Source organism: Urocitellus parryii, chromosome 6 (genome assembly GCF_045843805.1).
Source record: "Urocitellus parryii isolate mUroPar1 chromosome 6, mUroPar1.hap1, whole genome shotgun sequence".
NCBI lineage: Eukaryota > Metazoa > Chordata > Mammalia > Rodentia > Sciuridae > Urocitellus > Urocitellus parryii.
The window spans coordinates 156236854-156250101 of record NC_135536.1 but is presented as its reverse complement, the minus strand read 5'-3'; the positions used below and the strand labels follow the sequence as shown (position 1 = coordinate 156250101).

At 42.2% G+C, this 13248-nt stretch overlaps 1 protein-coding gene across 1 annotated transcript in view; it reads left to right on the top strand.

The window, feature by feature from the left end:
* The window catches only part of Slc24a3 (solute carrier family 24 member 3), a 448141-nt gene that overhangs the window by 227340 nt on the left and 207553 nt on the right, over positions 1–13248 (top strand). The window contains exon 2 of the mRNA XM_026400702.2: positions 2061–2137. Within this exon, the coding sequence (XP_026256487.2) occupies positions 2061–2137 (77 nt within the window). The remainder of the gene's footprint in view (positions 1–2060; positions 2138–13248) is intronic.

Below are 13248 nucleotides of genomic sequence, written 5' to 3'. Positions count from 1 at the left end.
TTATAAACCATGGTAATTTGGGGACTGTAAATTATGAAATGATCACTATATTCCAAGATAATTAACATATCCATCACTTCTACATACTTGTTGTGTATGTGAAAGAGAGAGAAAGAGGAGAGGGTGTTGAAAAGATTTAAGATATATCTTTCTTGGCAAATTTCAAGTATAAAATCAGTATTCTTATCTCCGGCCTCCTTGTTGTACATTAGATAATCTTGATCTAGGGGTTCACTCTGCCCCAAATATCTTGTGTCTCAGACAAACCCCTGGCCAATGAGCCACAATCCTGTGGCATGTGGTCTGTAATATTCTGGGGTCCCCAGCAGGGTTGGGGTCCCATAGTCATCTACACACCCTTCAGCACCACTACTTTTGACATTTCTCCCTCCCTGGTCTTATCATCTCCTTCATTCACAATGCACTGTGGAGTCAAAGTCATCTCATGCATCTTCCCCATACACTGGTGATGGTTTCTTTGAGTGCCAGAGAAAGACCAAGGACATCACTGAGCTCTGAAGGAAAGATTCCTTCCATTGGCTGGGGGTGTTTGCTGAAGGTGGAGCTGAAGTCAGGGTGTGGCATGTGCTGCTTCTTGCAGCACCTGGCCTGACACATCATCCAAAGAGGGAACAATGACTTCCTATTGGAGGGATGACAGGAAATTTCGTAAAGGAGTGGTGATGTGAGAACTTGGCCATGAAGGTTGATTGGATTTTATGACAGGGAGCACAGTTAGGAGTGAGGGCTGATGCTTGTGTGTATCAATAGACAAATAAAGATACAGAAAGAAGAAAGTACAAGGTATATTCAGGGAATGGCACATGATCCTATCTGGTGAGATATGAGAACAACCCAGTGCTCATTGCCCAACTCCAACAACAAGCACAGTAAATGCTCAGTGAGTAGTTAATGAATGGACACTTGCAAAGCATGGAGAAGGGGGGGAAGAAATCTCCAGTTGGAAATGGTCAGAACCCACTTGGAGCCACCAATTCACATACTCAGGCTTAGATGCCATGGCACAGGAGGTTTGGGAGCAAGGAGGGGCCTGGCCAACCCTGTGATGGATATCCCAGTTCCATGGTCAATATGAGTCAAGTCTGAAAGAGGAGCAGACTGACAGAGCAGGCTGGGAGTTTTAATAGTCACAGCCCACAGTCTTAAGCCATGGCAAGGAGAGGAAGAACAGAGGAAAATGGACAACTTAGAACAGGACCTTTAACCTGCCCATGCCACAGACCTCTTTGGTCACTTAGTGAAGCCTACAAGCCCTGCTCAGAAAAAAAAATGTTTTTTATTGCATGCAATAAAGTACATACAGTTACAAATGGAACCTGATCATGTTGAGATGAAATTGTCAAAATATTAGAAAACAAATTTGCAAGACAGTAGTTCACATGCTTCCTTGTTAAACTTTAAGTCATAAGCGGTAATCTACAGACCACCATAGCACTGAAATGATGAGCAAGAGCTACATGGATATAATAAATAATACAGTTGGCCCTCCATATCCATGGGTTCTACATCCATGGATTCAACCAATCATTGAAAATATATTTTTCAAATTGTATGTTGTATTGAACATGTACAGACTTTTGTTCCTTGTCATTATTCCATAAACAACACAGTGTGGCAACTATTTGCATAGCATTTACAATGTATTAGGTATGATTTAGTATATGAGAGAATGTGTGCAGGTTCTATGCAAATACTATGCCATTTAATATAAAGGATTTGAGGATACATAGATTTTGGTATCCCCCTGAGGTTCTCATGAATACCAAGGAACAATGGTAATATGAAAATTTCTACTAGGATTCAGGCCTCTGGTTTTTCTAATGCTACTGTGGTTTGTTACTCCTCTTCTTATTTGAAGAAAACACTAAATTCTATAAAGTTTTGTAAACTTAAAGATGCAAGGTTTTTTCTCATTCAAGATCATGAACCCCATATTAACACTAGGACTCTAAAACCAGAGTTGGTAACAATGTTCCAACCCTCCAGCCCTGAAAATGTTGGCATCTGTACTGAGCTGGTTTTTTCTCTCTCTTCTTTAGCCCTGCATGAATTCCCCAATGACATCTTCACTAACGAGGACAGAAGACAAGGAGCGGTGGTCCTCCATGTGCTCTGTGTAAGTACCCATCTTTTGCCTCTGCCTGAGGGTTCGGAGGGCAGGAGGTAGGTGGGCAGCTGAGGTGCCTATACAGGAGTCTCCCTCCCTCCTGGTGGGAGGCCTCTGAGTCCTGTACTGAGCCATGTCTAAATGCAACATCTTTCAAAGATCCCAGGTTTATATGCTGAAAGACACCTGTCTATATTTATTCCTTCAGGTTAGTGCCCAAGTGTGGACTCTGAAGTCAAACAGACTTGCTCTCCCATGTTACCTTGATTCTCTCCCTGCTCACACACCATCCTCCTGGGGAGCCCTTTCCTAATCAGCCTGTCTAATGTACCTCAGTATTTCTGCTTACCATGCCTTATTTTTCTCCATGTGACCTGCCATTAGATAGTTGTTTGCTTTTTGTCTGTTGATCTCACATATAAGCACTATGAGAAGAGGGACTTTGTTTTGTACTTGGTCTCATTCCCACATCCATTTTGTTGACACATAGTGGGGATAAAAAATTTGCTAAATTCGTGAATTAAACATGATTATAACTAGAACAGCATCTGGAAAATAGTAGGTGATCAAAAATAACTTGTTTTTCCCTTCTGGATTTGTATGTTTATCATTATTTCAGCATCTTTCTCAACAGACCTATTGGATCTAACGGCTTTCATTACCTTGTCCTCATTTGGAGAGTTTGGGCAGGATTTGTGTGTGTGTGTGTGTGTGTGTGTGTGTGTGCACGCGCGCACACGTGCATGTGAAGATTTGTCTAAGGAGTGGCTGCAGAATCAGAAAGCTCCAAACAAAGTCCGGTCTAGATACATGATTGTTTTCCATTTCTATGGTGTTCAGTCTCTCTTGCAATGCTCTTAATTCCATTCTGGTTATTCCTGCTATGAAATAAATTCCCCCAATTTAGTGACACATCCAGTCACTATTTTGTTTTGCTCATGAGTTCTTGGTGTCAATCATTCTGAAAGGGCATGAGGAGAATGCTGCTCAGTGTAATCTGGGACCTTGGATGGGGCTGGAGCCACTGGTTCTAGAGGATTCCCTTCCAAGAGACTTCTCCGCTGCCATGTCTGGTGCCTAGTCTAGGACTGGCTAAAGGACTGGCTCATCTGGGACCATGCACCAGAACTCCTTCATGTGACTTCTCCAGCATGGCAGGCTCTGGGGGTCAGACTTCCATGTGTCAGCTGGCAGCTCAGAGAGAAGAGGTTACTTTGTGGCCTTTTGTGATTTGACTTTGAAAGTCAAATCTGACATGGCATCATTTCTGACATACTCATTGCACTCCCAGACGACCATGACCCAAAGGAGAAGACAGAGAACTTAGTTTTCAATACACATGGGGAGATGGTTGGTAGGCATACCCTGGGCTCTGGAGTCCGGTTAGACATGGGTTCGAAGCCCACTTCTACTATCTATGCTTTGTGTGTGACTTCTGACAAGAGAGGTCTGGATCCATGAGCCACCCTGAACCTAATCCTTTCTTGATGGAAGCAATAAACACTTCAACTCTTTCCCCACCCCCACTGCACCTAGAGCAGGGAGGAAGGCATGTCTCCTTTTAACAAGTTTGTCCTCTAAAAATACCAAATGAATAAGAAATTTGGAGCCCTCCCAGCCTTCCCTGCCCTTCCAGAGAGTCTTGTGCATCAAGCAATTAATACAGATGCCAGCTTTGGCACCACAGAGGCTCCCCTGTCATGAGCCTGAGAAGGCCCAGGCGCTAAGTAGGATCAGAATTTTCCAGTAGCCATTAGCACCCTGCCACCTCAACATCTGAGACATGAGATTTCCATTCTCAGCCCAAAGTGGGGCTGTGGCCTGCAGCTGGCAGTGCCCTTTCTCCACCTCCACCTCCCCAACTAAGGGTCAAGGGTAAATTTTTCCTTTGCTCTTCATGAGCCCAGGATACCCAGTAAGGCCTTTACTGTCTTTTGGGGGAGTGCATTTCTAGACCGGCATGAAAGCAGAAATGTGCAATGGTGGGTAATATTGCCCTTAGATGCATCCTTACAAGAGTGGACATCAGCCTGCAAAGGACTTTGTCATCCTTGATGTTTAATGATGTTATTCGCCCCCATGCCAGTCCCTGAACTTTAGCATCCACAGTTCAAGGACTCTATGGGCCAGTGTTGGTGCCTATCCCTTCAGAACCCCATTCCAAGTGCACAAAACCCTAAAATTCTCTACCCAGACAACCTGAGCTTGTTGCCAAGGTCTTTGCAGGCCTTCTCCCAAGATCCACCAATTTAAGGCAAGAGACCCAAGTGAAGCAACCTTGAACTTGCTGCCTGGGGTTCCACATACATGTATGAGGTGCAGGGCAGAACAGAGGGTTCCTCTTCTACATGACAGAGGTAAATGTTAAGGTGGGCCTACTGATGCATCCCCAAAATGATGGACCACCTCTAACATTATCCAGCCCACTTTAGGGGGATATCCACTCCACCCAACCCTAGACATAAGCCTCACAAGAGAAGCCCCTTTATACTGTATTTGTCACATTGAACAACAAAAGTTGCAGTTACTATTTGTTTGTCACAGGAATGAATGATTCTTTTTATCCCTTTCATCCACCTTGGTTATTTAGGATGCTCAGGAATTGTTACATGAATATCATTGGAGTTAACAAGGATTGCTGCAAGGGCAAACAGTTGGCATTTCAGTGGCCAGCAGGAAACAGATGAATGCATGAGTCAAAACTGCCAGAAGCTAAATACAGACTTCCTGAACATGCACATCTACAAAGCGCTTCCTGATCCCCTGCAGTATGGTAGTGCTGGGATGAGCCCTTTTAAATAGCTAAGACAGCCGCACAGCCTCACCCTTTAGGAATCCAGTGTCTTCTGAAGAAAACCCCTTATGGTCAGGACCTACCATGCACTAAGTGCTGGCCATGGTCTATACTGCAGGAGCTTACAGAAGGTACCCAGGATCTGCCTGCTCACTATTCTTAAAGGGTGAGCAGGCAGATTCCAAAGAACACTGAAGAGAGACGTTTCCAGGCAGAAGGGAGAATGGGAATTCTGTTTTTGAGGATATAGAGATTTGAGACTTCAGGGGGCTTAGAGGGAGCAGAAACCAAGGATGTGGATGGTGGACGAGAAAGCAAGAGGGTGGAGAATGGTGGAACCTCACATGTGAAACACCACGAGGTGAATTAGCTGCTGCATTGGAAGTGCTAGGAAGCAGATTCCTGATCTGACCAGTCCTCAGGCATACCCTCTTGCCTCAGGATAGGATTGAATAAGGTCAGCTATATACAGAGGTGACCAGAGTGGTCTTCCTCCCTGTCAGTTGCAAAAAGCCATAGAAAAGACTGGACAATTTGGATAGGGGTTTCCAGATGCTTCGTACCCTGAGGAATATCCAGGTCTGATGAGAAATGAGTATGGGGGCTCAACATCATCCGGTGCTCTCTAGGCCCCTGTAGAGCAAGTTACTTCATCCAGGTTTGAGAGAGATGACCTTCTGCTAGATGGTCCCCACAGGCTTGTCCTATTATCCCAGGCTGCCCCAGAGAAGAGCCACTGGGCTGTCTTTTCATGGGGTTAACTGGCTGTAATCACTGGGCTCAAGAGAGTGCTAGGTGCTTTCCAGTTCTCCTATGAAACCTGACCAAAGTTAGCACTTGCACCAGAACTCAAACTCCCCATTCTGTTTGGGCCCAAGAGTTTGCTTTTCGAGTAAGGCCTATGTCCTTTAACTGCAGTTGAGACCAGATGGCTCTGAAGGACCGCAGAATCGTCTTTTAAATCACAAATGTGTGAGTTCACTTCCATTTTTCCTTCCATGTAAATAATTCTCTCTTTGTGTCTGATTTATGAAACTCAAAAAACAGCCATTTCTGGCTCAACTTGCTGAACACTATAGCTTTAATTTATTTCCTCTTGAAGCTTTCTGCTTTCGTGGATTTAAGAATCCCTAAGCCCTGAGATTGCACTTAAAAAAAAAAAAAGAAAAAAGGTTTCTTCCTTCCAACTGTTCTTCATTTATGGACATATGGATTCCTCACAAATGGGGAAATCCATGATCTTTACAATTTTATCAACAACGAAGATCCCTAAGAAAACACACTTGTCCTAGCATTTGCTTTATATCCCATCTTTCATAACATTGAGACATTAAAAGTAGGACTTCCTTCCTGTCTAAAAGGAAATCTGCCCCCTTCATAAACTCACTGAGCCTTCCCCAAACAGAGGAAGAAGCCTCTGAATAATTTTTATTTAAAACTATGTTTTATTTTATAGATATCTTGCAAAATTTTTATAATTATCCTCCATATCACAGATGATAGCTAGATCTTTGAAGTTATCGGCCAAGCTACACATTTTCCCTTCTAGTAAAAGCTGCTTTAGATCATTAATGTTTGAAATTCTTTTTCAAGTTGAGTATGGACAGTTTACTATCTTTAATAGATCAAACTCCACAGCAGGGATAAATATGTTCTATGCACCTTATCGACTTTTAAAACTGTTCTTCCTGAGTCTGAGCCTTCCCCCCCCACTCCTTTTAAAGTAAATCCTCTATTCTGGCAGGCAGGTATTTCTATGCACTTGTGTGTACAGTGGTATAAAGGATCACATACCTGAAGATGATTTTCTAGACTTTATTAGACAAAGTCTTGTTAAATGAGTCTATTTAAGAGACAGGATGCTAACTAGTGCAGCAATGCATACATGTTAAGGGTTGTGCCCAGGAAAGAAATATGAATGAGAGGGCTTGGGGTGCCACTGAGTGGTAGAGCACTTGCCTACTGTATGCATGGCCCTGGGTTTGACCCTTAGCACCACCAAGAAAAGAAAAAGAAAAAGAAAAGAAATATCAATGAGAATGTTCTGTGTGCATCTTTATGTTCTAAAGCTTAGCTGTGCTCCAAAAAAATCTAACAGGATACTTGGGAGTTTATGCAGAACAGAATTTTTCTTCCACTGAGCTGTTTGGGTAGTTGCTGTCTGGCCCTCTGCCTTAACACATTCTTAACACGTTCAGTGTTAAAGAACCCCTCCCCACATCTCCAGCTTCACCCACTCCAGTGTCCAATGCCCATTAGGGGCTTTCATGTAATAAAGGAGGTAGGCTCCATATAAGGTGGAACATTCTGGAAGTCCAGGCAAGATTCCTATACTGGGCACAAAGCCAGGAATTTGGCCATTTTCCTCCAAAAATGGTAAGGAAGACCATTGATATAATTCCTTTTAGCCCACCCCATATCATGATGTCCAGGAGTTGATCCCAAGTTGGTGGTTTCCCTTGGCTCCCCACAACTCCTATCCATGATTCTTTCTTGTTTCCCCATCCCAAGGAGTTTATCTGGTCTGGGAATTGGGGAAACTCATTTTGTGTTCTTACATCTAAATTCTCTCTCTTATTCTCATATTAGCTTTTAAGTTTAAGCATTAACTGATTTCTGTCTTGGGATTCCATTATGACCTTCCTGCTTCCCAGAACTGCAGAGAAAACCTTTTGGCACGGGAGGAAGCCCCTGGGATAAAAGCAATGGAATGTGATCCCGGAATGAAGGAATGGGGGAGGCTATTTAAATAGTATCCTCCCTCTGGTTTACAGATCTGTTCCCTAGTCCTTCAGTTTTACTTAACAGGAGGCTCAGCTGGCCTGCCTCCCTTCTGTGCACCATCTTTGTTCTCTCTGAAGAAGCACAGTGGTTCTGCTCCTGTTCTGGCCTTGACTGTCCCTGGTAAGGTCTTCTGTACACCTGCCCTGCATGCTCACTTTCTTCTTTCACAGAAGTCTTACACTGGCCCAGCTCATATTCATGTTTGCCTGGCCTTAGTCACCTGCCCACATGAGTTGGCCTCCCCTGAATCAGGTCTTAACTTGTCAAGAAGACTGAATCACACATTGGCCTTGGAAGGTTGGAGCAGTTCTGAAAGGGAGAGTCTCAGCTCCAAAGTCTAACCGTTCCCACCCACAGCAAAAATGGAGACTAACTGGGATGTATTTTTGAAGACGCTGGAGGCTGGGTGAACCCATATCCCAGGCGACTGGAGGGGCTTCTTTACTCAAACTAATGTTTCCCCTTTTGGTCCTGGTGGTGGAGATGGGGAGCTTTGCTCTGGAGGGGACCTCAACAATCAGATGATATTTGCAGTTATTTCTCCTATTTAATTTTAATATCTAGAGGATATGGTTTCAATAGAGGGGATCCCCTGGGCCCAGACTGCTTTTGTGAAGAGCCAGAAAATGAATTAGTTGATGTAGTAGCTAGTTCTAGGGGCCAGAAAGGCCAGGATTCCAGTAGGAGGTGGTGAAGACCTGTCCCCAGCTTCAGCCTCTGCAGGCACTTCCTATATCAAAAACCACATCCCACCTCATCCCCGGGGGTTATTCTTGTCTTTCCAAGGCTATCCTTTAGTCTTTGGACTTTGGGACTCAAATTTCCCCTTACACAGATATCACTATCCAACAGAACCTTTTGTGAAGATGGAATTGTTCTCTATCTGTGCTTTCTAATACACTAGTCACTGAACAGAGATGGCTGTTGACCCTTTGAAGTATGGCTAGTATGACTGAGGAACTGGGTTTTTGTTTTATTTTGTTTTAATTAGTATAAGTTTATATAGCCACATGGATTTAGGGGTTACTCTTCTTAGAAGGCCTGGGGATGGGACTCAGGGAGGTAGCTTAGAGGTAGAGCACTTGTCTAACACACACAAGACCCTGGGTTTGATCTCCAGCAACACACACACACACACACACACACACACACACACACACACACAGAGCTAGGAATGAATGCTAATCCAGCACCTTGCCTCATTTAAATTATGGTGTCCACTGGAAATCAACAACCAGAGATGGCCAGTAAGAAAACTTGCCAGCAAAGTTTCTGTTCCTTTACTTAGTCCTCTAAATGAATCACCTACGCTTGGCCATTCCAACAAGCAGGATGCATAGAAGGCAGTGCCAGGCCACTTGAAACAAGGACAGGGTATAACATGCTGGAGAAGGAGAAAGGACACTTAAGAGTAGGAGTTAGAAAACTTGTATATTGCAACAAGTTCAGTGCTTTGGAACAAGTTCCAGAATTTCTTCTGACCTCAGTTTACCGATCTGTAAAGTGGAGCATGTGGTAGATACCCAATAAATGTTAGGTTTTCTGGTCCTCATCTTCACTCTGGCCCCCACAGCCTACAAAAGGCAGCTTACCTGTGCTTCCAAGCACCTCTTGTCATGGGACCAGAGCCAGATCCATTCAAATGTAGCTGCCATCCTTGTGAGCAATAGGACAGGGTACCATGAAGGCCTCTCTGCAACTGGCATTTCCATCAAGTCCAAGGTTGAAAGCAGGGTGCTGCCTGCTGCTGGGATTTTTAATTAATGAATGATAATTATATGCATTTCAGGGATACAGTGTGATGTTCTGATACATGTATACATTGTAGAATAACCAAATCAAGCTGATTAATATATCTATCACCTCACATTCACATAATTTCGGTGTGTGGAGAACATTTAAGTTCCATTCTTTGGGGCCTGGGTATAGCTCAGCAAGAGCCCTTGACTAGCATGCTCAAGGCCCTGGGTTCAATCCCCAACACTGCAAAAAAAAAATTCACTCCCAGCAATTTTAGATGTATACTGCATCATTATTAACTATAAACCAAGAAAGGAAGAAGTAAAACTATCTGCTGATGGCATGATCTTATATATTGAAAACTCTACTTAAAAAAAATAATTTAGAACTATAAATGAATTCAACAGAGTTGCAGGTTACAAAATCAACCTGCAAAAAAAAAAAAAAAACAGCAGCATTTCTACACAGAAACTGTGAACCATCTGAAAATGAAATTAAGAGAACAATCCATTCGATCAAATACTTAGGAGTAAATTTAACCAAGGGAGTTTTTTGAAATTTAAGGGACCTGAATAGTCTAGTTAGAATCTAGTTAGAAAGGTCCCAGCAACAATTCACTCTGTGGGCAGACGTGTTTAGTTAAGGGATTTCACCCTGGAAGAGAAAAAATGATTAGAACAGCTTGTGGAATTTGCTGTTTACTCTTGGAAAAGTGCTGAGCATGTCCTTAATTTGTCAGTGTCAACACAAGGCTAAAAGTGGTGTCCAGAGAGGATTAGCACAAAGACAGTAAGTTATTATGTTTCGATAGATCTTAAGTAGGTCCCTTCTGCTCCCCACAGGCAGCTTGGTGGTGGGTTGATGTAAAGCTGGATAGAAAGCATAATGGTTTAAAGCACACATTTTCAATTAAATCCACCTGAGTTTCAGTCCTGGATTTTCTACTTACTAGCTTGTAGCCATGGGCCCTTGTTTTGCTTTGCTAAGTCTGTTTCCTCATCTGTCATTGGAGACCAATACAGTACCCACCTTTCATGTTGCTTTGTAGGATACCTGAAAGCAGAGGTGTGAAGCCCCTGGCAGAGTGTCTGACACTGAAAAGATCATGTTCTCCATCTGTACTCACATAGCACTTGCTGATTGTGTGTGCCTCCCCAACTTTCAACTTCTAGTACACCCTTGCAAATATGGGATTTTCTGGGTCCCCAAATTCCATTCTTCCAGCATGCATATAGCCTCTAAATGCCAGGAAAAGCCCTTAAACGGAGAGGGATTTGGTGGTGGATAAATAGCTCAGTCCCCTTGTGCTTTGGTTACACTAACTGAAGCACATGAGCCACCTTGTCTTCCACAGTCCCCTTGCAGAAGTGAGATCTAGTGTCCATCCCAGGAACTTTCTTAGCAACACAGATTGATTAACTGCCTTTTGGTCCCTGAATAACTTGGCCCCTCCATAACGTGCACTTGAATTTTGGTATCAAGTTCTGCTTCTGGAGCACTGGCTCACCAGGCTTTATCTACCCTTCTTACCTTCTTATCCCCCTCCCCCAATCCATGAGCCTGCAGGAGAGGCAGAATTCTGAGACTCCAACCCCTTCCAGACATCCAGAGGAAAGAGTCTGGAGTGAGTTGATCTGTCATCACTTTGGTTCATGCCCTGAACCCAAAGCAAGACAAAAGGCAGACTGGAGAATGGACTTTGAAGTAGACAGTTTCAATTTTAATTTTATGAAGGCCTCAAATGGTAAAGAGATAATTTTTTTTTGTTTTAGTTCATCTTCTGCCTGTAGTAGAGAGAACATGCATATTCCTTGGATAGTACACATTTACATATAGAAACCACATACTTACAGCCTGCTGTATACACTTTTTCATATTTTTGGTCTACTTACTACTTGGTCCATCTGTTCCCCACTCCAGTATTTAATCTTATTTTTATATAGTAAATAAATTTCATCTGATCCTTTGAAATGGCATTGCCAAAATGGTCACAGATGACATATAATAGTTATCTATAGAGTCCTTGAAATTTACAGGATTTTTTTTTCCTGCTGAAAAATATAAGCTCAAAAGCTAAGTCAAGAATGAGGAGCTGCTATTTGGGTTTATCATATGTCATAGTTTAAAGAACTAGTCTTTAGAAGATATTCAACAAATCATTCTGGATAAAATAATCAAATTGATACTCTAATTTATCAGTAATCATCCTATGTTGCTCAGTGGCTTTTGCTCTTTGTCAGTAAATAATTTCCCGCTGATTTCGTTCTCTGGAAAACCTCAGTATTAAGACTTATGTTTCTTTGTTTTATGATAAACATTTTTATTTGTTCTACATATATCTTATTTTCTTCTAATTTATTTATTTATTCCAATTTGTTATACATGACAGCAGAATGCATTTCACTTCATAGTACCCATATAGAGCACAATTTTTCACATCTCTGATTGTACACAAAGTAGAGTCACACCATTTGTGTCTTTATACATGTACTTAAGGTAATGATGACCATCTCCTTCCACTGTCTTTCTTACCCCCATGCCCCCTCCTTTTCTCTCCCTCCCATTTGCTCTATTTATAGTTCCTCTGTTTCTCTCATGCTCCCTCTATCCCCATTATGGATCAGCATCCACATATCAGAGAAAACATTCAGCATTTGGTTTTGGGTGATTGCTTACTGAGCATAGTATTTTCCAAATCCATCCATTTACCTGCAAATGCCATGAATTTATTCTCTTTTAATGCTGAGTAGTATTCCATTTGTATATATACCACATTTTCGTTATCCATTCATCTACTGAAGGGCATCTAGGTTGGTTCCACAGTTTAGCAATTGTTAATTGTGCTGCTATATATATTGATATGGCTGCATCCCTGAAGTATGCTGTTTTTAAGTCCTTTGGTATTAAACCAAGGAGTAGGATAGCTGGGTCAAATGGTGGTTCCACTGCAAGTTTTCCAAGAAATCTCCATACTACCTTCCAAATTGGTTACATCAATTTGCAGTCCCACCAGCAATGTATGAGGGTGCCTTTCCCCCCACATCCTCGCCAACACCTATTGTTATATTCTCGATAGCTGCCATTCTGACTGGAGTGAGCTTTGATTTGCATTTCTCTAATTGCTAGAGATATTGAACATTTTTTAATATGTATGTTGATTGATTGAATAACTTCTTCTCAGAAGTGTCTCTTCAGTTCCTTGGTCCATTTATTGATTGGGTTATTTATTTGGGGGGTTTTGATTTTTTTAGTTCTTTATGTATCCTAGAGATTAGTACTGTATCTGATGTGTAGTAAAAATTTGCTCCCATTCTGTAGACCCTCTAATCACCTTCACTGATTGTTTCTTTGGCTTAGAAGGAACTTTTTAATTTGAATCCATCCCATTTACAGATTTTTTATTTTATTTCTTGCACTCTAGGTGTCTTTTTAAGGAAGTTGGGGCCTAATCCAACATGATGAAGATTTCGGCCCACTTTTTGTTCTTTTAGGCACAGGGTCTCTGGTTTAATTCCTAGGTCTTTGATCTACTTTGAGTTGAGTTCTGTTCATGGTAAGAGATAGGAGCTTAACTTCATTTTTCTGCCTATGGGTTTCCAGTTTTCCCGGCATCATTTGTTGAAGAGGCTATCTTTTCTCCAATAAATGTTTTTGGCACCTTTGCCTAGTATGAGGTAACTGTATTTATGTGAGTTTGTCTCTGTGTCCTCTGTCCTGTACCATTGGTCTATATATCTATTTTGGTGCCAATACCATGCCATTTTTGTTACTATTGCTCTGTAATATGGTTTAAGGACTGGTG